General features: G+C 45.1%; 2 protein-coding genes across 2 annotated transcripts in view; both read right to left on the bottom strand.

Moving 5' to 3' along the window:
- FAM20A (FAM20A golgi associated secretory pathway pseudokinase) overlaps positions 1-940 on the bottom strand; it is a 70246-nt gene extending 69306 nt beyond the window's left edge. Inside the window, exon 1 of the mRNA XM_009646160.2 lies at positions 879-940. Within this exon, the coding sequence (XP_009644455.1) occupies positions 879-940 (62 nt within the window). The remainder of the gene's footprint in view (positions 1-878) is intronic.
- Positions 941-2227: 1287 nt separating this feature from the next.
- The window catches only part of LOC104132826 (ATP-binding cassette sub-family A member 10-like), a 24250-nt gene continuing 3146 nt past the window's right edge, over positions 2228-23331 (bottom strand). The window contains 38 exon segments of the mRNA XM_009646161.1: positions 2228-2362; positions 2968-3023; positions 3105-3184; positions 3448-3622; positions 3807-3892; positions 4348-4442; positions 4707-4782; positions 5379-5557; positions 5934-6025; positions 6493-6607; positions 6971-7091; positions 7522-7613; positions 8055-8123; positions 8960-9088; positions 9666-9776; positions 10141-10252; positions 10254-10309; positions 10601-10708; positions 11256-11399; positions 11770-11897; positions 12722-12888; positions 13648-13843; positions 13998-14117; positions 14572-14711; positions 14998-15088; positions 15219-15357; positions 15687-15806; positions 16176-16351; positions 16444-16554; positions 16943-17001; positions 17570-17741; positions 18259-18406; positions 19500-19685; positions 20059-20197; positions 20520-20746; positions 21543-21643; positions 22555-22713; positions 23119-23329. Of these exon segments, the coding sequence (XP_009644456.1) occupies positions 2228-2362; positions 2968-3023; positions 3105-3184; positions 3448-3622; positions 3807-3892; positions 4348-4442; positions 4707-4782; positions 5379-5557; positions 5934-6025; positions 6493-6607; positions 6971-7091; positions 7522-7613; positions 8055-8123; positions 8960-9088; positions 9666-9776; positions 10141-10252; positions 10254-10309; positions 10601-10708; positions 11256-11399; positions 11770-11897; positions 12722-12888; positions 13648-13843; positions 13998-14117; positions 14572-14711; positions 14998-15088; positions 15219-15357; positions 15687-15806; positions 16176-16351; positions 16444-16554; positions 16943-17001; positions 17570-17741; positions 18259-18406; positions 19500-19685; positions 20059-20197; positions 20520-20746; positions 21543-21643; positions 22555-22713; positions 23119-23329 (4821 nt within the window).

The raw sequence follows: 23331 nt of genomic DNA on the forward strand, positions 1-23331 counted from the left end.
GCCGTGTGCTGGCAATGTCACGAGCTCTGTCCCCCTTCCCTCAGGGCTGAATGCAAAGCCCCAGCTCCAACCAGCTCACCTCTGGGGGACTCTCTGTGGGTCTTTTTCCTTCTCCTCCTTGTGCAGGAGATGATGGAACCAGCTCTGCTTGCTTCATCTGCCTCTACAATGGAAAGCCCCAAACATCATGGAGAATAACCTGTCAAACCTATGGTAGTGGAGGGTGAAGTGTGTTGGTGGTAGTTACTTAGACGAAACAACTGTGCAAGAGGTGTTGGAAGGAACAGCCAAGGCAGGAGCTGCTCTTCACCCCAGAGAAGGAAATGCAATTGTTGTGAGAAGATTCCACACCTCGGTCCTGCTCCCTGCTTTCTTGTCTTCCCTCTATCCTAGTGCACTCTGCTGCCCCTCTCCAGCTCCCAGAGTTGCTCTCCCTGGGACAGAACTTGTTTGCTGGGCCTTCTATTAGTGGTTGCATCTTTACATCGATCAAAGACCTCTAAAGGGTGCTATGGGGTAGAAAACAGATTTTCTGGTTAAAGAAGCGAGGGTCTGTGTGTAAGAGCAGGGATACAGGGGGCAGAGGAGGGGGAAGCCATGGTGTTTTACCAGTCCACTCAAACCAGCAGCCACCACAGCAGAGGGGCACCTCTCACCAGCAGCATCTCCAGAGGCACAAACCACAAATGGCTGATGAAAAAACCCCAACAGGAATGGACCATATAAGCTGTCATAATATCAGGAGGCTCATGGCCTGAGTTCCCCAGAGCTGCTGATATCCCCAGGGCACTAAATAAAACTCTTCCCCTTCACCGAGTTCCCATTTCCCAGAGCTGAGTGTATGAACAGGCGACCGAAATGTTCATGATTTCACTTACCTGTTCCACGTGGGTGGGGAGAAGAAACAGAGCCGTCGTGCCACCAGGAGGGAAATAACCATGATCTCTCTAAATAGGTGTCTTCCAACTGCCAAAATGTGTTTTGAAGCTGAGTGGGGAACATACACAAGCAGTGACTGCAACACAGCCACTGCTGCAGATTATGTAAAGAGGATTGGACTTAATATTTCTGTGAGAGTTTTAACCTTTGCAAATGAGCTGGGCATAGGGATAACGCGTGCCCAAGTTGTCAGGAGGAAATCATAGAATCATAGAATGGTTTGGGTTGGAAGGGACCTTTAAACATCACCCAGCCCAACCCCCCTGCAGGAGCAGGGACACCTTTAACCAGATCAGGTTGCTCACAGCCCTGTCCAACCTGGCCTTGAGTGTTTCCAGGGATGGGGCCTCCACCACCCCTTTGGGCAACTCATGCCAGGGTTTCACCACCCTCCTTGTAAAGAATTTCTTCCTTATACCTAGTCTAAATCTCCCCTGTTTTAGTTTAAAACCATTACCTCTTGTCCTATTGCAACAGGCCTTGCTGAAAAGTTTGACCCCATCTTTCTTATAAGCCCCCTTTAAGTACTGAAAGGCTGCAGTAAGGGGTCCTTGGAGCCTTCTCTTCTCCAGGCTGAACAACCCAGGCTGGTTTCCAGAGGAAGAAGTGACAACCACTTGCCCCAGCGTGGAGGGAGGGCAATGGGTGAGCACGTTTGCCGAGCCAGGCTGCTGGAGATAATAAACATGAGGTAGTAATGAGATAGTAAACGTGACAGTAAACAGCCACCTGGCCAGCAGCCTTGGGCCCTTTGCAACCACCTCCATCCCCAGGGGAAGGAGTCTGAGCTGCTCAGCTGCTCCTGACGGTCCACAGCTATGATGACATCTGAGGGTGTAACTGTGGTTTCTATAGAGCCATTTATTGGAAGGGTATAAAAATAGAGTACAAATTTCAATAAGATGTATTTAAAACACGTTGTAGGCAAATAGTCCCACGCATTGGTGGGAGAGGAGCCCAGAAGCTTGGCAGTGTGTCCAGACTCCCTGATGCACCCAGATCCGCTGAGCAAAGCAGAGCCTCAGCCCCCAGAAATGGGTTCTGACCCTTCTTTCTGCAAACCTTTCTGTCCCTCTGCTCATGCTGCTCTGCTTGCCAAGAGCTCTCACCGGTGCAGGCACTATTTTATCAACCAGCCGTTGGAAATGCAGACACCTGCAGAGGCCAGGTGAAATGTCTTCTGCGTTGGAGAGGAGCCCTCCGCCGATGCTCGCTGGGAAGGCAGAGCCTGTTCCTCCACTCTGTGGTATGCTGATAACAGTAGTAAATATGTGCAGTATCACATCGGTTAGGTTAATACTGAGTAATGTGTAAATGGGCATCTTAGACCTTTAACAGGCTGAAGTTGTTTCCATTCAAAAGTCCCATCCAAAGTCAGATCAAAATTATCCTTTTCCTGCTCTCGGGAGAGTTCCAAAAACACCTGAAATGGGCAAGATAAAGCTCTGATTATTTCTCTGACATTCACTAGACACTGTGATGCTCCTTTACAGGAGGTACAGCTCGCAACCCCTACGGGGGTTACGTCAAGTGGCTTTATGGTGGGGAGCACACACGCAGTGGCTAGGACTGCTGTGCTCTCTGGTATAACCTGCTGAGAGGCACCGGCTGCCCATTAGGTACATCTGTAGAGTAGGTTTTGCCCACCAGTGGATTGACATAAACATTCCTCACCTTTGCCACCAGCCCTGTACAAGCGGCAATAACCTGCTTGCTTCAAGGGCAACCATAGAGGCTGGGCATGGGCATCTACCAAGGGCATCCATCCCTTGGAAGTCCCGGGTGTCTGCCTTGGGTGAGTGGAGTCATGCAGAAACACTTTGCCCAGGTTTATTCCTGCCGTGCTAAATCCCAGCAGGGAAAAATCCAAACATTTTTCACCACTTTTCTGGCAGAGAACCCCTCACCCACCACCCCCTGGCAGTTTTTTGGTGGAGCAGCCTTCTGCCACTGCACTGGCCCAGGTCTTGCTGCAGCTTTTATTCCCACTCATGCCTTTACAGCATGACTGGCCTTGGAATCACGTGCCTGAGCCAAAGTATTCAAAGAGAAGCTGTATTCCTCAAGGTTGAAGTTTCTTTTGGCTGTGAAGAAATGGAGAGAGAGTTGGAAATTAGCAGCCTGTGTTCCAACCTTTTCCAAAAGTCAGCTTGTTTTGTTCTTACCTTCCTCTAGTTTGGAGAAAGACTGAGACAGGGGCAGTGCATCTTCCATTGGAACCTTGTAGACTAGCAAAGAGGGGAACCTTGAAGAAAAAGAAGAAAAAGTGATTTTTGCTCTGTATTGAGGTTCTGGGATCAAAACTTTACATCACACTATGAATATGGATCTATGGATGTTTTGGAACAGGGTTGGATGTGGTGACATTATCAAATCAGATCCCCATATAGAAAGTCTGAGCTCTTTATCCCTGTCCAGCTGAGATCCTGTGTGTGGCCATCACACCAGGCACATTTTTAGGGCTGAGGTAGTGTTGGAGCCACTGTTCATCCCATATTTTATAGTTACCGCTCCTGACGGGCTGCACTTGGGAAAATCCTCAAAATCTCAGCATGGAGGAGATCAGTGCACTCTGGATCCTTGACCTTCATTTCTAGTAGATAGCCTTTACCGAACTTGTTCTTCAGGTACTGAATGGAACCAATGCACCTGCAGGGGAGGGAGGAAAAAAAAAAAAAGAGATGTCAGTGTGAAACCACTGATGCCCCACCATCTGCTCCTTCCCAAATTGTGCTGCTGGTGAAACCGCGGGGAGCACTTCATAGAGCCCATGGTGATGGGGTCAGGTGGGTGAGGCTGGAGGAGAAGCCCTGTCGCTGCATGGACTGAAGAGAGGCCAGGAGGCATCTCCCAGCTCAGCCATGTGGCTGGGGGTGCCTCTGCCTCCTCCATGTAGTGCGTCGTCAGAATGGCGCCCGTCTCCTTGGTTTTCAGGGCAGCACGAATCATATTCCTGAGGACCAGAAAGGGGGAAAAAAAAGCTGACACTTCCTAGGAATATTGGACACTTTTCCTTATTCCTTTGTCCCCGCAAAAGCTCTTCCCTAAAACAAGCGTAAAAATTTCACATACAGCAACTTTAGAGTGATGTGCACATGGTAATACTTCCAAATAATGACAAAAAGAAATATTTTTGACTCAAGCCCATTTATGGACTCTTCCTAATCCTATACATGACTGTCCTAAAGTTTGCAACAAGGATGAAGTTAAAATGGTTTTTCTCTCTCCTTGCTCATGCTTTAGCTAGAGAGAACCAGGGAGATGGCGTTTCCAATAAAACCATTGGCATGCGATGAGCAGCACTAACCACAGATGGGGCAAACTGCTCTTTACCTAAACTCAGCCACCTACTCTTGGCTTCCAACGCCCTTACCGCTGCGGTGGCACAGTGCATGAGGTCCTACTCACCAGACACAGTGCTGCCCATTGGGGTCCATGCCTGTTGATGGCTCGTCCAGGAGCAAGACCGCAGGGTTGCCCAGCATGCACACCGCGAAGCACAGCTATGACAGGGAAAGGGGTTTGAGTCAAATCTTTTGTAGTCCCTGGCTACTGTGGACAGTGTTGCTTTGTTTATGGGAATCAAGGTTCCGATTTATAGGGAACGTGGTTTTGGAAAGGGCTAATTTCCATCAGCCCACGTTGAGAGACAACACGATGCTCTCCTGGGTAGCTCAGAGTGCAGGTAGGTCCCTCCCCTCATGGAGGGGATTTTTGGTTTGTGCTATGAGCATTGCAGTGCTCATTATAGGTAAAACAAAACACACCTTTCTGGTTATGCCAGCAGATAATTTTCTGGTTTTTTTTTTTAAATAGTCTTGAAGCTGCAGAGCATTCACTATTCTGTGGGGAAAGGGAACAAGCAAAAAAAGAACATTCTTGTCATTCTCAACTCAATACTCTCACCAAGGAGTCCCAAAATGATAAGAAAGAGGAATTCTGTTCCCCTTGCTCTTGACTCCTGCTTGTTTTTGTTAAACATTTATTGTGTTATTAAAACATAAGTGAATTTTTGAAGCAAAGTGGACCGAATAAGCCACAAGCTCTTTTCTAACCCAATCATTAGCGTCAACAGCATTATAAACCCATTCCACCTCACCAGTGTCGGCTGAGCCGGCAGCACTTACGCACCCTTTCTTGTAGTGCCAAACTGTAACATCAGAGAGTTTAGAAATGCTTCCTAAAGATAACATACGCAAAAGGATATTAGTGGTAAATTTATCTCCACCACATGCACTTAGGCAAATTGGAGATTTTCTTAACCCACTCACTTAATCACAGCATTTAGCACAAAATCCCTTTTGCAGTTCCATTTCCTGAGTTTCTTTCAAGGTTGCTTCTTGCTCACAGTGAATTTTGCCTTTCTGGTCCCCTTCCCATGCCCTAGGATCAGGGGATAAAACATTGACCAACCCCTTGGAAACACCCTCCATCCGTACCGGTTGACAGCAGCAGCTGTATCCTCCTTGCACACCCCTTTCACGGCCGCGTAGACCCAGAGGTGCTGGTGCACGGTGAGGTCTGGCCAGAGCGGGTCCTCCTGCGGGCAGTAGCCCAGGAAGGCAGGCGTGTGGTCCTGGAGGTGAGGGCTCGCTCCATTGCTCCTCTTCATCAGCACCTGCACAACCAGGCTGATCGTTTTGCTCTCACAGAGCCTTGCACAGACACAAGGGTATGGTTCAGAGTAAGGCTCTGGGCTGCATTGGGATTTAGGCGAGGAGACCCAAAGAGCAAGGGAGTGATTTTTCAACCCTCATTTACATGGTTTCTAAATATAAACATGGCCAATTAGGGTAGATGCAACTGCTTGTCAAAGTTAGATGTAGCTCACAATATTTTTTATGAATATGTTATTTGATTTAATAGCCCAACGCGTTCAGTTAAAGCCTTGATCCCTAATCATGCTTGGAAAAAAATTCTAGCTTAGCACAGGTACAAGGTTTGCACTTGCACTTGTATCATGGATCTATCCTGTTTCTCCAGATGCCTCCTACCTGCCCAGCAGTCAGTGGCGTCTCTCCAGTAATCATTTTGATAGCTGTGCTTTTACCAGCTCCGTTGGGCCCCAGAAGTCCTAATACTTCTCCTGGAATCAATACATACAATTTCTTAGCAAACCTGCTCATTCAACAAATATATTGGGCACAGTCCCATAAAAGAAAAAATATAAAAGAGACCATGCCAATATCAAAGATCGTATAAGAGTAAACAGTATAAATATATGCTCTGAGAGCCCATAATGTTTCAACTCTAACTGATGCTACGAGTCTGGGCATTGCTCCCAGGTCACTCAGAAGCCACTGCGGAAGCGGATCCTGGAGAGAGGGAGCTATGTTACGTTAGATAACGGGGAGTCAAAGGTAATTAATAGGATGCATCCGCATCATGTTGTTCATTAGCACATCAACCACAGACCAACCATGCCTTAACCACAGTGCAAACGGATTTGACCTCTATGTCCTTGCTCAGGTAATCGAGAACTTGCAAAGAATTAACTCTCTGGGCATGATCAGGGGTCCAAAACAGGTCTAGGATGACAGTTCCAGTTCTCACCTTTTTTAACACAGAAGGAAACATTTTTGGTGGCCGTTTTCTTCTTCTTAAAAACTGAACCAGCTTGCTTTATTTTAAATTCCTTGCACAGATTGCTGACAATAATGACTGACTTCTGAAAGCAAGGACGAAGAAGAAAGATTAGTCTATCATATACTGTATAGCATCAGTCCTTCAGTAATATTTTTCCACTAAAAAAGTCAGAAAACGTTCTGAAGATCTTTGAATTTATTTTATAGTTCACCAACAGAGAATATGAGGTACAAGAGGACACTTTATTGTCCATGTTCCTCTTAACAGCTTTCTTCTCTATCCTGATGGGACCCACACTGTACATTTGGGATTTTGATTTTCCCAGCGAGAATGATACAGCCAGAGGACCGACTTGCACTTCTGGTACTTGGTGGTTTGTTTTTTACCAGCGCACTTCTTACTGATATAAATAAAATGAGAAGGACATAGTAGGGAATAGTCATACCTCCTCCTGACTCGGAGCTGCTATGGCGTTTCTCACTGCTGTTCTTTCAGCTTTAACATCTTCATCTTCCTCTTCGAGCTCCTTGGGGTGCTGGTGGCTGCTTTCTCTTCTTGGGGAAATTCTACAAACCCGAAAAATTCATCTTAACATTTTGTTCTTTACCTTTGTTCCCCACCAATGCATTTTAGATAGACCAAGAGTGAATGTCCCTCTGGTTCAATGTTTTTTGTGGTTTTTTAATTATTAGTATTATTTTTTTAGATTTATAATCTTTCTGTGTTGTACAAAGAACCAAGCTGGTACATCCACACAGCACAGGCAGCGCTGCATGGAGACACTAACAAGCTTGAGAGCTGTTTCATGTTATCATAGCACTGTAATATTTAAGGGGCTATTTTAGTTCTAAAAAATCACCAGTATTAAAAAAATATATTTAAATATAGGGACACAAAAGCAATCATATTTCATCAAAACGTTGTCTTCAAGGAAAAGCAGTGTGGTAGGAGTTTAGATCTTGTGTGTGCCTGTGGTGAATGTGTGTTTATACAAACCTAAATATTGGGTCCTTTCTCAGAACTGCTCTTCCATATTTTATCTCCAAATATCGAAGAAGAAAAATGAAACCCACAGAATGGATATAGGGCTGAAAAAAAGAGGTTGCCACATTAACATCCTGGCCTTCCATCCTGCTATGTCTGGAACTGAGAAGGTGGTGGCAGTGTTATAAAATGCGTGGGGGAAAAACACAGTATGAGAAAATAAAGTCAATTAACATCTAAACCCAGGGTAATCCTGAAGGCTGTGAACTCCACTGTCACTGCGGAAAATACCCATGGCAGGAGAGAAACACAATTCATAAGACAACAGGGACGCATTAAGTGAGCTGGGCTTATGTCATTCTCCCTTCCCCATTTCAAAGGAGTGAGGTTATTTTGGCACAGGGGTTTAATTTGTCATCCAGACTCTTCGAGATCTTCCTTCTGCATGACACGAGTGCAGGTTTCTTGCCTGCTTCCTCATACCGTAGGATGGGGTTTAGGAGACACACGTACCTATATAAAAGTAATCTTAAATGTTTTCTTACTGCAAAGACAGCTGCTAGTACTTCATTCACTGGCATCACGTCAAATACCTCAGCGTCTTTTACAAAAATCTGTAAGAATTAAAAAAAAAATACACAATGAAGACCTGTAATCCTTTAGTATAATGCTGGCTAGCTTTAGAAGGGTTAAAGCAAACAACAAATACACAAAATATACAAAAGCTTCTGTTTTACCAAAAGTATTCACCATACAGATGAACAAATACAGATGTTTGACTTTGGGCATCCCCAGTCCTATTCCAGAAAATGTCACGGCACTCCGTACACATATCAGACTCCCTTTTTAGGGGTAATGGCCTATCACGGGAAAACATCTGGTCTACTCTCCTTTGGGGTCCTGGTGGAGAAGAGGTGGAGGCGAGAGGGACAGGACAGAGGAGGAGCCTCTTCTCTTTGGACTTCACTCCTCAGTCACTTATGGCTCACACAGAGTCTTGCACATAGCTGGAGAGTTTTGTTAAATTCTTAGCTGACTTTCCACCACCCCCCTCAGCTGACACGGAGTAAAGCACCTTGTGAGTATTCTTAATTCTCACTCAGTTTCCATGCGGAGTCAGATGCATAACTTCAAATTTCCTCTTATGATTTTTCAAGCTGAGTTGCTTGACTCTGCATGGAAAGAATTAAGAGTGCTTACCTAATCTACAGTCACAGCTCAGCTGCATGAGAAGTACTCCCTAGCCATAAGGAACAGCTGGAAAAATTAGATCTGACCTGAAACGGCCATCTAACGATGCGCTCTGGCCATTTGGAAAACCCCACCTATGAGAGGAAACCAATGAGCCTTCCCAGAACACAGTGTGCGGTTACCACCAGACTTTGCTCACGCGGACACACGGTTGTGTCTTACAGTGGGGTGCGTCTCCTTGCCCAGTGCCACCGCTTACCTGCTGACAGTTGGTCATTACACCCATCAGTGGGTACACGGGAATCAGGAGAGACACAACATAGAGGGAGACTCCAATGCCGGTTAAGAAATCGATGACTCTGCTGATGATATAAGAAACAAAGCATACCTAAAAACAAAACAAGAGGGTAACTTAGCTGATGGGAAGGGTTATGCTCCTCACTGGACTTAAAAATTGTGTGGGACTACCTTTTCAATTCCCTGTTGAATTTCTAAATATGGACAAGAAATATAAAGGCAAGAAACGAAACTTCTTCCCAGAGACGGGGCTGCTTCAGGCAGAAGAATGAAGCACGGGATCCTGCACTGTTCTTTCCTATCCCAGTTCATGCCAAATAACCCATCTCCTTCCGGCTCGGGCTTAGGCTGTCTGCATCTAACCTGATGGCTCATGTCTCAACACCTTACATCTCTTGGATGTGAGGTGTTAAACAGAGCGATAAAATAACTTTTTTTCCTCCATTCCTGCACCAGCTCAGGGTGGATCCAAGCATTTCCCCATGTTGCAGTAGGGTTGTAGGAAGAGAACATGGTGACATGAATTTAATATAGAATTGACTGCTATAAAACACATGCCTGCATTTACGTTCTACATCTATACTTGGTGTTTTGACCTCTTGTTCATCCTTAAGCTCTCAAAATCCATTCCTGTAAACCTACAGCACTTTATCTAGCCATATGCTTACCAATATCAGGATAAAAGACCAAAAATCACAGTTCCATCCTTTGTGAGACATGATGGAAATCAAGTAGAGGAAGAGAACGATAGAAATTCCATAGCCAAAAGTACCCATGATCTACACAAAAAAAAAGGGGGTTTCATTGGAGAAAATTGAGTGATCTAAACAACCAGAAACCTATGTATAGCAATGTGGTTCAGTTTAAATGATTGTACATTAAGATCAGGGCATTCAGAAATTACCACAATTTTACTGCTCAGTAAAAAGGAGTATATTAAGGCAAAATTTATTGCCTTTTATTTCCAGCTGGGGAAACCCAAATGGCAGGAGGTGAAACAAGGAGAAGGTCAATAAGCATCTGGGGACCCAGGGATGTGCCAGTACCGTCTGCACCCACAGCGTATAAGTTGCCCCTACAGGTCCTCAAAATATTACCCTGATCCTTCCCTAGTGAACGAGCAATCACCAGAATGGGATGTACCAGCAAGAAGAGGCAGTCAATGCTTCCAGAAACGTTGTTGCTCATTGCAAGCTGAAGCCCAAACATGGAGAAGAGAAGAAGCCAGCACAGTGGGATGTCCACCAAAAAAAAAACACCAGTAAGCCGAGGGAAAGAGCCCCGAGATCCGCAGCTGGGCACGAGCTCCCACCTGGGAAGGCACAATGCAAAGGGAAGTTTATTGTTGGTGCCTCGTTGGCCAACTGCTCCCCGGGGAATGGCTCCAGGAAATAAAAAGCTAAGAAAAAGCTGATACCATTGCGATACTGGGGTAAAATTCCACTGCTTTTTGTCTTTTAGCTTTTTGTGCTGGCTGCAAAGCTGCTCATGGCAACACAGAGCAAAACGCCTCAAGCTGCCAATCACATTCAAACGTCATCATGGCAATGCAGTTGTCATGCCCTCTGCCCAACCCAAATCTGCTCCATTTCAAGGAATTTACCTTATAATCCTGCATGTAGCCCATTGCAAAGTGAGGAGGAAAACCAGGGAATAACAACAGCATATAAACGAGGTAAAAAGAAACAAAATAATTCCAGAATCCTGGATTCTCTGTCTGAAAACAGAAGAACAAAGCATTTGTAGAAAACATCTGCAATGCAATGGCTAGGTGCCACAATTCCTCTTCCTGCATTTCTCATCAAGTACAGGGCAGCATGAACACAAAGGGGGATTTGAAAGCAAATACTGACAGGAAGAAGGTTTTCCTCAAACCATAGCCTTGCAAAATGCTTGCTGCTGGTGAGGAGAGATGTGTGGGGCAGGTCCCACTCCTCCATACTAGACTCGTGGTGAGCTCTCTCTTCTATCAATTGATGGGACACAGCTTGAATAACGTCACGTAGAGAATAAGGGACCTCCTGAAGAAATCCTCCCAGCCACCCTCTCCGTTCAACAGCCCTTGAGACCCACAAGGGAAAAATTAGCTTCGGTTTTTCTGAAGTCAAATGTGATGGTCCCAGAGTGACCACCAAGCAAGGTGGGTCTACAGCTACAGGCAGCCCCACATGGCTTCCCATTAAAATCTGATGACTTCCTGACACCTTAAGCAGATTTAAGAACTATTTTCTGACACCTTCTGGCTGCCAGGCTCTGACACTTACAGCGAAAAATGGATGACTCCAGATCCGAATGTGCACCGTGGAATTTAAGGCTCTCAGCATAGCATTGCTAATGATGTTCACAAGGACCGGGAAGCAGTTGACGGCCTCCATGTGACATAACAGAGTAAACCTGTAGCTCTTCAAAGAGCAAGAAAACAAGATGAAAACTCTTGGCTTTTCTCATCTGCAGGGAAGCAGTAGAAAAAGAGCATGCCAGGAGAATCCAGGCCTGAAATAATTCATTTTGCCTATGCTTTGTTTGCTAACCCCCAAATGACTAGGTATTGGGAGTCTGTGTAGCTGTCCTACAGAAATGAAAAGTCTGAGGAGGAGGATGAGGCAGATAAGGCCTCTTCTAGCATGCAGTTTATTGGTGAAAAAACTACTTCCAAACCTTTGTACCCATGGGCCTTACTCAATAGGACCATCCCCCAGAGCTGATGGAGGCATTTTGCTTAATTATTTAATTGTTGGGAAGAATCAGGAGGAAGAGAACAGAAATCCTCACCTGGCCTTTGCGAGACACTTTTATAGCCCCGTTGTGGCTTAGCTCCTCTGTGATATTTTCCTCACTTTTTATTTCCACTGTGAGATCTTGGCTCTCGAGCATGTGGATAAAGTCTTCAATGCCTGCGCCTGGTGTGAAAGCCAAAAGTGGAGGCATCACAATACTGAACAACAAGAGAGTCTTTGATGGTTTGGTTTTTTTTTTAAATCCATGACTACCAAACTAAAACAGAGAAAGTCTAATAACAGTGGACATCAGGCAGCACGTATCTTGTGGATAACTGCACATTCATTTCTGTGAAGTTAATGGATTTCAGCCTCATTAACCAAATCTTGCATTGTAATTTTTTTTGCTGCTTTTGCAGAGTTGCTGCAAAATGTATTTTCCTTGCGGATGGTCTGATGAAGCCACCAGTATCATGCTCTGGCAGAATAATATAAAGGAGCATCCTCTCATAGGAGTGTTGAAGGTAAAATGCTGGAAGTAGACCATTAATTTGACCCAGCGTTATTGAGCCCTTACTGGATTATGGTGCCTGGTTTGAGTATCCCGCACTTTGCAAATGCAGGAATTGTTTGGATAGAGGTCTGGATTTGGGGCAGGGAAAGACCTGTGTCACTTCTAATCCCATCTGCTATGATAACCCTTTTCACGTCACTGCATCAGGATCTCACCAGCTGCTGAAGCCAAAGTAGGCTTCATTCACAACCCATTAAAATTACTATTTCCATGCTCTTGACAGAAGACTTCCAGTACCTGGTAATTCAGTTTTTAGCAAACAAAGCACAGCCCAAATGAATTATTTCAGGCCCGGAATCTCCTGGCGTGCTCCGTCACCAAAACCTTCACCATCCCTTGGATCCCCCTCCATCCTACAGCCGTCTGCTCTCTTCACTTATTTTCCAAGAAGCCCCCGAATAGGAACGGATGAGGAAGGGCTGGTTCCCCTCACCTGTGTTGTTGTAGACCAGGAGGCTGGTTGTCTCCGAGCGAGCCCTCCTCCCCAGGGGCAAGAAGTACCGTGCAGGTGAGAGCTCCCAAGCACTCACGCTCTGCCAGGCAGCAACCAGGGACAGTTGCAAAACCAGAGGAAGCAGAAAAACCACATAGAGCAGCAAACTACATTCAGAAAGAGATGAATAAACACTCTGAAAACAGATACTCAGCAGAATACATTTGCATATTGGGAATGGTACACTACATTCAGGTTACCCAGTGCTTTTTCTGTTAAAAATCTTCAGCAATTTTATTTTCAGAAGTCTCAAACCTTGATCCTCCACAGAGACCCTCAAAATTTGGCAGGGAGAGGACCTCTGATCTGGAGTGCTTGACTTTTTAGGGCCGTGAAATGCCTTTCAGACTTCCTTAAGATGTAAGTTTTTCATAAATCAGCACCTCCCTTCTGTTTCTTGTGCCCCACCAGGAACCGGCAGCATGCCAGACTGAAGACCAATGGGACCAAATGAATTCAGACACTGGCAGCATGAGAGAAGTTTAAAAAAAATAATTAAAGAGGAATTCTGAAAGTAGTATTTTTCCCTCCTCTCTCTGTACACACCAGTTTATTTTAAAGCTCCCTCCTCCATCTGAAATAAAAGTGTTTCTGAATGATTCTTTTATTCAGAAAGAGGTTTCCCTTGCATACATCACTCAGTATAGAAATGAAAATGCACGGAAGGGATATTTTGTATTAGTGACACTGGAAAGGAGGAAGCTTTCCACTCCTCTGAGTGCAGATTACCAAGATCATTCAGAGCCAAGACCTGATATCAATTAATCCAAATGCTCATTGAAACAGAGGTGTGAAAATTATCCCCCCCCCTTGCTGTGACTGTGCCCAGTTCCAGACCTGCAAGCAAGAATCGCTTTGGTACTTACATTGATCGCAGGTTTTTCACCGAACTCGTAAGCTTTAAGAAGTGCACCCATGCCATGGCAGAGACCTGCTGCCTCCAGAGGGCCAAGCCATCGACTGCTGCCTTCCCAGTGCCCGAGAGCAGCAGGGAGCCCGGCTCCGTCTCGTCGGGGCACCGCGGTCCTGCTTCTGCCCACTCCTCCCCAAGGATGCGCTCACCTGCAGAGAGTTTTCCACATGCACATGTATGTCTGAGACCAACTTCTACGTTGTAACGTGTGAAGAATTGAGCCACCTCGTAATCAGCTGTTGGAAGCGTGCCCGGGGGTTATTGCAGAGTAGCTGGATTGTGTATTTGTAGCCAGGATTGTACCTTCTTGATCCACTGTGGCTTCTTCCTCCAGCCTCAGGAAGACATCCTCCAGAGTTGTCATGCTAACTCCGTAATTGATAATTCCCCGGTCGGAGCAGCTGTCCAGGGCACTGAACAGATCTGCAGGACAGAGACAACACAAGCGGTTTCAAACATAAGCATGTATCTCCAGACCAGACTTTGGCTCGGTGGAGTCAACCTGACTGGGGCATCTCCAGTCATGGGGAAAGTGATAAAGCAGCGAGCTGCCAGGATGGAAAAATCCACAAAATCCGTAGCTCTTTGAAGACGTTTTTCTACTGAGCACCAGCATCGCAGGCTCTGCACCCTCCAAGGCAGTAGGGCTGTGGGACCGTCAAACTGAGTGTGATGGGCACAGCGAGCAAGGGTCTGCCCGGTGCCACTGCAGGTAGGGACCAGTACTGTCTGTATGCACTTTTCTGTTTTCACTATCTTCTCTTTCAACAAAAAGCAAAATAAACTCTTGGTAACACATGTAGTCTGCTCAATTTTTCATTACAAACAGGTCCTTATGTCTCTATGGACAATTCTCAATTATTTTAATATACATTACCTGGGAATTTATTCACGTTTTCCAATGGCAGTTTATATCTCAGCTCATATCGACTGTGTCCTGAGAATGTGACATTGGGGATGTATCTTTTAACCAGAGACGTCAGGTTCTCTAAGTCACAAGACTCACTGACATGGATCCTGTTCAGTTGAAAGAAAACAGATGTTTAGTCTTGGGAGAAGAACACACACACAAACAACAACTACCATTGTATTTGCTAAGATGTATAAAAAACCCCTCCAGCATACTTCACTCATTCCTTACTCTGGAGTAAAGTGCTGCTTCAGTTAATTTAACTGAATATTAATTCTGTTAATTTTCTTGTTTTGACAACATCTGTTCTGTGGCTTCTCCCTTACAGTCATTCTGGTGGCTCCATGTACACGCATGTTCCCAGATACCAGTTGTTGGGGCTGAAGTAGATACCTTAAATGATAGCCAATCCCCCATTTTTTCTTCAAGAACAGAGAAGAACCGACGCACTTCAGCCTCCCGTGCGAGATAAAAGCCTTGCGGTCTAAAGAAAAAGCCAAAGGGATTTCTACTGTAGAGCAGTCATTCAAGACTTTTTTTGCAACTGGACCTCACATGAGCGTTCTGCTCCAGGGTTATTCTGCAGAGATGCTACAGGCTAAGCCCGTGCTTACCCGCGAGGATATCAGCTTCATCCATGAACTGGGTAGTGAACATGATCACCCGTCCAGCTCTGTGCTCCTTGAGGAGGCTCCACACTCGGTGCCTGGACAGAGGATCCAACCCAGCCGTTGGCTCATCCAGGAACAAAACCTGCAGAAAGGATGAAATCAGGCTCTCCTCGCTGCTGAAGCAACTGCACGTCTTTTGGATTTGGTGTTCCCCTGAAAGACTCAGGTCCTGAAGGCAAGAGACCCAGGCCACCTTTTATGCAAGGGCAGCTATTCCGGGAGCTGTGCAGAGGTCAGGGAACTATCGAGCTGCTTTAAAACTAGACTAGCAAGATGGATTATGAATTTAACAAAATGAAATTATTAAATTTATTAATTTTAATAATTATGAGCACTTTAAAGTACATGCATAAAAAGTTTGTGTTGGACCTGAATATTTTCTATATTGCAGAGCGGTGCCTGCTGCTTTACCTGGGGGTTTCCAAGCATGGCTATTCCAATGGATAACTTCCGTTTTTGCCCACCACTCAGTTTCTCAGCTTGAGTGTCTTGAACGTTACTGATATCCAGAAGTTCCAAAATGTTTTGCACCTAGAACAGCACAAGGATGTCCATTCTCAGCACCAGTTGCCCTTCTGTCCTTTATTAGCCATGCAGTAGATCTGGCTGGGACTATGAGCATGTACCAAGGTCTACCACCGCCATCAGAAGCAGCCATACAGGGGGGTGAGGGGATCCTCATCTCCTTGGGTTGAGCAGAGGAATTGCTGTGGTTGCATCAAGGCCACAAGCTTGCCTATTAACCTGGTCAAAGCTCGACATCAGCTTCAATTTTCAGAAGACAAAGCCAGGTGGACCCTTTGAGCTTCCCAAGGCAAAGGGAACTTTTATTGAAATGTGGGGTTTGTCTACAGCCTCATGTTGCTGGCAGAGATGCATTTCAGGGGAACACACACTTACCTCTCGCTCTACCTCTTTGGACTTGATGCCCTTGATTTCTGCAAAAGTTTTCAAGTTTTCTTTCACTGTCAAGACCTCAAACTGTGTGTTGAATTGTGGGCAAATGCCAATCATCTCTCTAATCTCTTCCCTATCTCCTATTTCAGAGAGTTTGTAGTTGTATATGGTTGCAGAGCCTATTTACAGGAATAAACGTGAAGAGATGGAACAAACTGGTCTTTACAGCTTTTGAATCAAGCCCACCTTGTCCCACCATGTGCCGTCCTACCTTCAGAAGGCAAAGTGAGTCCACTGAGCACGTTTAACAGCGTTGTCTTTCCAGCCCCACTGTGGCCAAGTAAGGCAGTGATCTGACCCTCATAAATATTTAAAGACAAACCTAGAATGAAAACATCGAGTTTGGGAAGAAATGAGGTTTGACTTGCCTCTACTCATTGTCAAAGGCAAGACAAGTCAAGAAGTATGAGAACTAAGTAGCAATAATTAGCCAAAAGTGCATTAAGCAACATGGGGCAATGTTCTGCAAACCTCTAACTGAAGGCTGCTCTGTATTTAGCAGAAAAAGAAATAAGACAATAGAAAAAAAGAATCTCTTTAGTCTTATTAAAAATGGAAAATCAGTAAAACCTGAACAAAACAGTAATCAGTCACCTCAATTAATATTTTACATGCATTTTCAAGCAATGCAAGTGTTTTATTTGTTTGACTGAAATGTTTGCACAACTGTTTTTCCTCTTTTTAACAGGAATCAGTATCAGTTTTCATACCTCTTAAAGCTTCTGTCTTCTTGTCCTTCTTTTTATATGTTTTTTTAATGTTGTTGAGTCTAAAAGGAAGGGAAGAAGGATATTATTTCAGGATTCCTATAAATGCATTTCCCTAGTACCCTTTTCATTCTTGTGGATGTCATTTAAAATGACAGAAATGGCACGAAAAGTGAGAGGTACTGGGAAGCAGCCCTGGCGTTCAGCAGAGTTTGGCGTGCTCTGTGCACAGGCATGAGCATCACTACCGGGCACACGAGCGCCAAGCCTTGCAAAGACAACGTCAAGCCCATTGCAACGGATTTTTACAAAAGGATGCCTCCACATTCTCCTTGCTGTTCCTAATGGACATTTAACAAAGTCCACAGCAAAAAAACCCCAAAACATTTTTCTTTAATCTGAATTTATCCAAATTTCACCATTAGTGACCAGCCTGAATGTATTTACCTCATCTGCATTTTAGCTCTAATTTTTCTTTGTGAAATGAAGCGTTTTGCAAGAGCCTCATGAACATGCAAATTGCCTGGATAAGTCAAAACAAAGCTGATGACTGCAGAAGCTGTGGTCTGTGGGAGCATTAAACCCAAGCTACCCAACTCAAAAAGCTTGAATAGCAACTCCTTTCTTAACCTGATGGCCTCATTGCCCATGAATTCTGGGGGCACTGGCTCCACGTTATCATGGAGGAGCTCCTCGGGGCTTGCTGGAGTTCTGGGCATCTCCCTGGTGGAGCCTTTCCTGCTCCGCACCCAGTATGAGGGCTTCAGGCAGAAAAAAGGAGGATCTGGGATGCCGTATTTGCCTGACAGGAATGAAACGAAGATGATCTGTCATTAACCGAAGCCACAACCGAGACATCATCCTAGTCTAAACGTTTAGGAGGTTCTAATAAGCACTAGGCTGCCTCAAAATTGGTACTTTGTCCAGTTAAAAAAAGAGGTTTGGAGCTGGGGTAGACAAGATAAGAAGGTTGGCTTCAGGGCTATATCTAATGAAATAAATATTTTACTTAATGAATTAAAATGTTGTCCCACACATTATTACACTATTTTCTCATAAACAGTTCAACAGCAGTATAATTAGAAAGAAAAAACACTAAATACTTTGTTGTCTTTGATTTGGGAATTACCAGTGTGTGCCAGGGGCAAAAAAGTCACTCAGCAATATAATATTTTTTTTTTTTTTAAGTCCAAAAGCTATTTTGGTTGTCTCAGAGAACGGAGCAGCCCATCATTTCCTTGAGGAGCTATTACACGCAATCCATATAAATCAAAGGTATGAAAGAAGACAGCATGATCACAGGCATAAATCACACCTACCTGGCAGAACTTTGTCGAAATACATAGCTAACAGCATGTATAGGACTGAGTCAAAGACCAGCATAATGTAAGTCGAAAATAAAAAGTATGACTCCTCCATAAGGTTAGAAAAAGAGAAACCCATTCCATATTTTTCTAAATGGAAAACCTGAAATAAAAGACAAAGAAGAGTAATTTTCAGGCTGGAAAACTCTGCCCATGCCATCAAACCATGGATGCAATTGACTTTGTTAACCCAGAAATCATCGGCAGCACTGACCAAGTTTTCTTCCTTTCTTTCTAATGAGGAAGGGTAATAAATTTACTCCACACAGAGATCTTATGTTTTCATTCAGAATTTTCCAGAACAACCCAGAAGCAGAAGAAAAGATCAGAGTTTTATAGGAATTAATACAAGGAACACGATATTGGCACTCTTGGCGCGACAGGGTCATGACAGAGACGGTGTAATTTTACGTAGTGCTTGATTTAAGCACATGGTAAATTAGCAGCAAACTCAGCTCCTGGTGCAGAAATCTCCTCTCCCAAGCAGACTTTTTTTATATACCAGGAAATCAAATATTAACTAACTGGAGCTAGAAAGCACTTCTCAGAGCTATGGAGAGATGACTGATGGAAACACTGGGGAACTGCACAGAGTTATCCAGAGCAGGGATGGAGGACGGATGGCTGCAGCAGAAAACTCAAATTGTATTTTCGCAGTCTCTGTTGCCAGGAAGAGTCACGGGGCAGCAAGAGGGGAACGATCGGGCAGCAAAGAGCTGATGTCCCCGCATCAACTCCCATCTGCCCGGGGTCCAGCCCTGGAAGATAATGGTGCTGTTGTGTGAGGCGATGGGCTCGCTGGGGCTTCCTCGGGTTCATGTGGATGCTACCAAAGTGCACAACGGCAGATTATTTGTGATGAGGGATGCGGTTTTCTCTGCATTCTTTGGCTTTTTAAATAGGGGAATGGGATGGGGGCATTGGAGCCCCTCTTTGCTGACCAACAGCAGCTCAGCTCGGTGGACGTTTCAAAACAGGACGTGGATATGAATGAAAAGCATCTGAAGACTTTACAGCTGTGGAAAAGCTAGTCCTTTGAAATGAGGACTATGATTTCCTATGCCTTTCTCTCTCAACAAAGTACAGCCAGGTCTTTCATTGCCACTGCCTGTGACAAAAGGTACTCTGTCCCCACCGAGAGTGCCCAGGACAGCACGCTACTGGGAAGGTTCAGCTGCAGAGTTGATGCCCCATACCTTTGCAATGCCAGCATTAAATGCAAAAGGACAGAAGAGACCGAGAAACCACTTCCATGGTTCTGGAATGTTTTCTATCAGCACCATGAGGCTCAGGCATCCGAAGAAAAAAGTGATGAGGAACCCCATGGAGCCAGCAAGTTTGGAGGTCCTTAAGAGGGAGCAGAGCATGAAAACCAGGTGGATCTGTAAGAACAGAAGTTTCCCTCGATCACTGAAGAGAATAAATATCTTTAACAGTAGCTCTTCCATTTGCCAGGTAAACAGATCTCTGGTGAGCTGGGCCTGTGTAATAAAATACACTAAAGTCCTTCTTAGTGGGTTGATCTGAGTTTCAGATCAGGTTTTCTCTAGCCAACTTACTGCCTATCAGACCTTCAGGCTGTAATTCAAATGACTGCTGCTGCTTCAGAGAATCCTCTCAGCTATTTCAATTTGTACGACCGTACAAAGGACACCAACCTGAGCACCGTGCAAAGGGCTCTGGAGTAATGCTTAGGCTCATCGACACAGTAACAAATCACATGGTGAGAAAATTTGGCTTTAAAACCCGACTTACACATGCTAGGCCATACAGGAAAAGTAGCAGTAGGATGGCAGGGAAACTGCTGAGGTAGAAAACATCCCGCACGATGAGAGCGGTCAGCAGGCAGGAGAGGACCATCACGTAAACAGCATACAGCAGACTCCAGGAGAGCCTGGAGATGGAAAGGTGGCATTACACTTTGGTTTAATAACTGATTTTTATAACTTCATCGGCATGGAAGAACCATTATAAATTAAAATATTAAGTATTTCCCAGGGTCAACTCATTCACATTCTCTGCAGAACAGAGCATGACCCACCTTTGGAGGAAATACCCGAGGAAGAAGAATATGCTGCTGCCATGCTCAACCCTTCTGGTTTGTCCTTAGAGTACTGGAGAGAACTTAAGAACTCATTGAACTTACTGGCAGTGCACGTGCCCAGGAGTACACTGAGTTTTTTGCAAACAGATCCTTTGGTTAAAAAGGAACTCACCAAAATGCAATATCCTGCAGCCCCATCATCTTCATCAATACTTTGAGCTTCTTCTTTTCTCTTACAACATTCATCGACAAGAAATACATAAACGGAGAGAAACACATCACGATAGTAATCATGAAAAAACTGTATTCTAATGTAATTGAGGACATGACGCTCCTGGACTTCATACGGACACCAGCAATTGATTTCATTTCTTCCCAAACAGAATGATTTGCCACCACCTAAAGGAATTCAAGGTCAACATCTCAGTATTTAGTTTATTCTCTACAGTGAGATGTATTTATATAAGGAGCCTTCTGATTCATCATCCCTAGATTTACTTTTTAATGCAGCTTTATAGAAAACATCAACAAGGAATGCAAGAAAGCCCCAAGGGAAGGGTTCATCCGACACCCTCATGTGTCTGCACCTCAGCTGGACTCCCTCCCTTCTCCTTGGAGGGAGAGAAATCCTTCAGCTCCCCCCAGGGTAAGGATCCAGACACACAAAGGACTCTCATGCTCCCCAAGCTCCCGTTTCTCTCCCCGGGGATGAAAGCAGCCTGGAGGTGCACAGCCAGGTGGAATGACCCCTAACCCTGGTGTATTTTTGAGGAACAATTTGGAAAGGAAGGACAAGAAGCGACAGAGGTGCCTATTAATAACCAAGTCATCCAGCAGACCTTCGTACCACCCCAGTCTCTGGCAAGAATTGCCTTTTTCTTGGAATCCGAGAAATACTCCAAACCAAACAGTGGCATTGCACTCGGTGCACAGCCTTTAAGATAAACCCTCATTTTGAAGAGACACAAAAGCTACTACAAATCTTCACGGCTCAACTGAAACCAGTCATATTCCACAGGAACTTCCTACTGCATTCAGGTTCCCACTGGCACTGCCCATAACATGGCAAGATATTCGCTTTTCCGCAGAATTTTCTGACAAGCTGGTCTCTTGCCGTTGTCCCAGAACAATTTGTCTTTCCTGGGCCAAATTTAAAATGAAAGGACACCCGCATCAGTTCATAAATTTGATTTACCTCTATAATAGCAGCGTCGATGCTGGACTGTAGGGAGAGGAAGCCTTTGTACCAATACTTTGGGCTGTAACAGTAGTGCGATGAGAAATTGTAACAGTTATCTGCAAGAATGAAAGGTTAAGGGCATCGTAGGTAAGAACAGTGAGACATCATTGGTTTTCTCTACAGAAGCTGATGATAAAGAGGGACCTGGGAGTCTTGATGGATGACAAGCTGACCATGAGCCAGCAGGGTGCCCTTGTGGCCAATGGTATCCTGGGGTGCATTAAGAGGAGCGTGGCCAGCAGGGTGAGGGAGGTTCTCCTCCCCCTCTGCTCTGCCCTGGTGAGACCTCACCTGGAGCACTGGGTCCAGTTCTGGGCTCCCCAGTTCAAGAAAGATGAGGAACTCCTAGAGAGTTCAGAGGAAGGCAACAAGGATGATGGGGGGACTGGAGCATCTCCCCTGTGAGGAAAGGCTGAGGGAGCTGGGCTTGTTCAGCCTGGAGAAGAGAAGGCTGAGAGGGGATCTCATCATCACATACAAATATCTTAAGGATGGGTGTCAAGAGGATGGAGCCAGACTCTTTGCAGTGGTGCCCAGTGCCAGGAGAAGGGGCAATGGGCACAAACTGAAACATAAGAAGCTTCAGTTGAACATGAGGAAAAACTTCTTGACTTTGAGGGTGCCCGAGCCCTGACCCAGGCTGCCCAGGGGGGCTGTGGAGTCTCCTTCTCTGGAGATATTCAATCCCAGCCTGGACGAAGTCCTGTTTAACATGCTCTAGGAGAACCTGCTTGAGCAGGGGGGTGGGACTGGATGATCTCTTGAGGTCCCTTCCAACCCTTGCCATTCTGGGATTCTGTGATAAGCATGCACATGCACTATGGGAAACCCTTCAAATGGACAGTGGCCCACTGGAAAAAAAATTTATCAATTTATTAAATCATTTAACATATACAGTTTATTCTAACAAAGCAATGCCTATCCATGCCAGGCAATCGCCCACCCATAAGTTCTCATTTTGTATTACCTATGTATCCAAAGTTGTCATTTGGAATAGCCACATCCCTAGGAGGAAACCTGAGGTGATAGGAGAAGTTGCTTTTAAATACAACCCCTATAATTTCACTATCTGAAATCCAGGCTTCCTGCAGGGCTCTCTCATTGTCCAGCGCCTCCAGTTTTATACCTGTAGTTTATAAGAAAAATATTGCAATGAGCTTCTGTAGGTCTGGAAATGCATGCACGGGCACTGGGTGTATATTTGGCTTTTTATAGCATTGCAAACTGCTCTTTTCCAGTTGTCCTTGCTGGGCAGGCTGGCACCTTTAAATACTTCATACTTTACCAGTTGGGAAGAAGTGAACCTCAGAAGAATGAACCAATGGGTTTTAGGAGTATTATTCTGCAAATGCAGAGCTTTACAGCTCAGAAGCACGCACTGCCCTCGCTAGTGATGTAAATACCAGAGACTATCTGTGAGAATGGAGGGTTTGGGGTGAATTTGCTCTACCAACCAAAGATACCAGAGAACCACTAAAACATAACGCGTACTAGGTTAAATAACAAGAATCATTTAAAAGGCAAACCATACCTGCCATGACAGAGTTCAAGGCCACTTTGTTCATTATCTGCCTGGTGGTCACAGTGACGGGCGTAAAAGCGATGGTGACCCCGGTGGCATCGTAGGCAGGGTCATCCAGCTGCCCGAGGGAGCGGTAAGGCACTTCGGGGTAGTGGAAGTTCGTCATGAACAAGCCCACTATGAACATCAGCAGCAGAAACAGCAGCGGCAGCATCCACTCCT

Source organism: Egretta garzetta, unplaced genomic scaffold (assembly GCF_000687185.1).
Source record: "Egretta garzetta isolate BGI_Z169 unplaced genomic scaffold, ASM68718v1 scaffold19, whole genome shotgun sequence".
In the NCBI taxonomy this organism is placed as follows: Eukaryota; Metazoa; Chordata; class Aves; order Pelecaniformes; family Ardeidae; genus Egretta; species Egretta garzetta.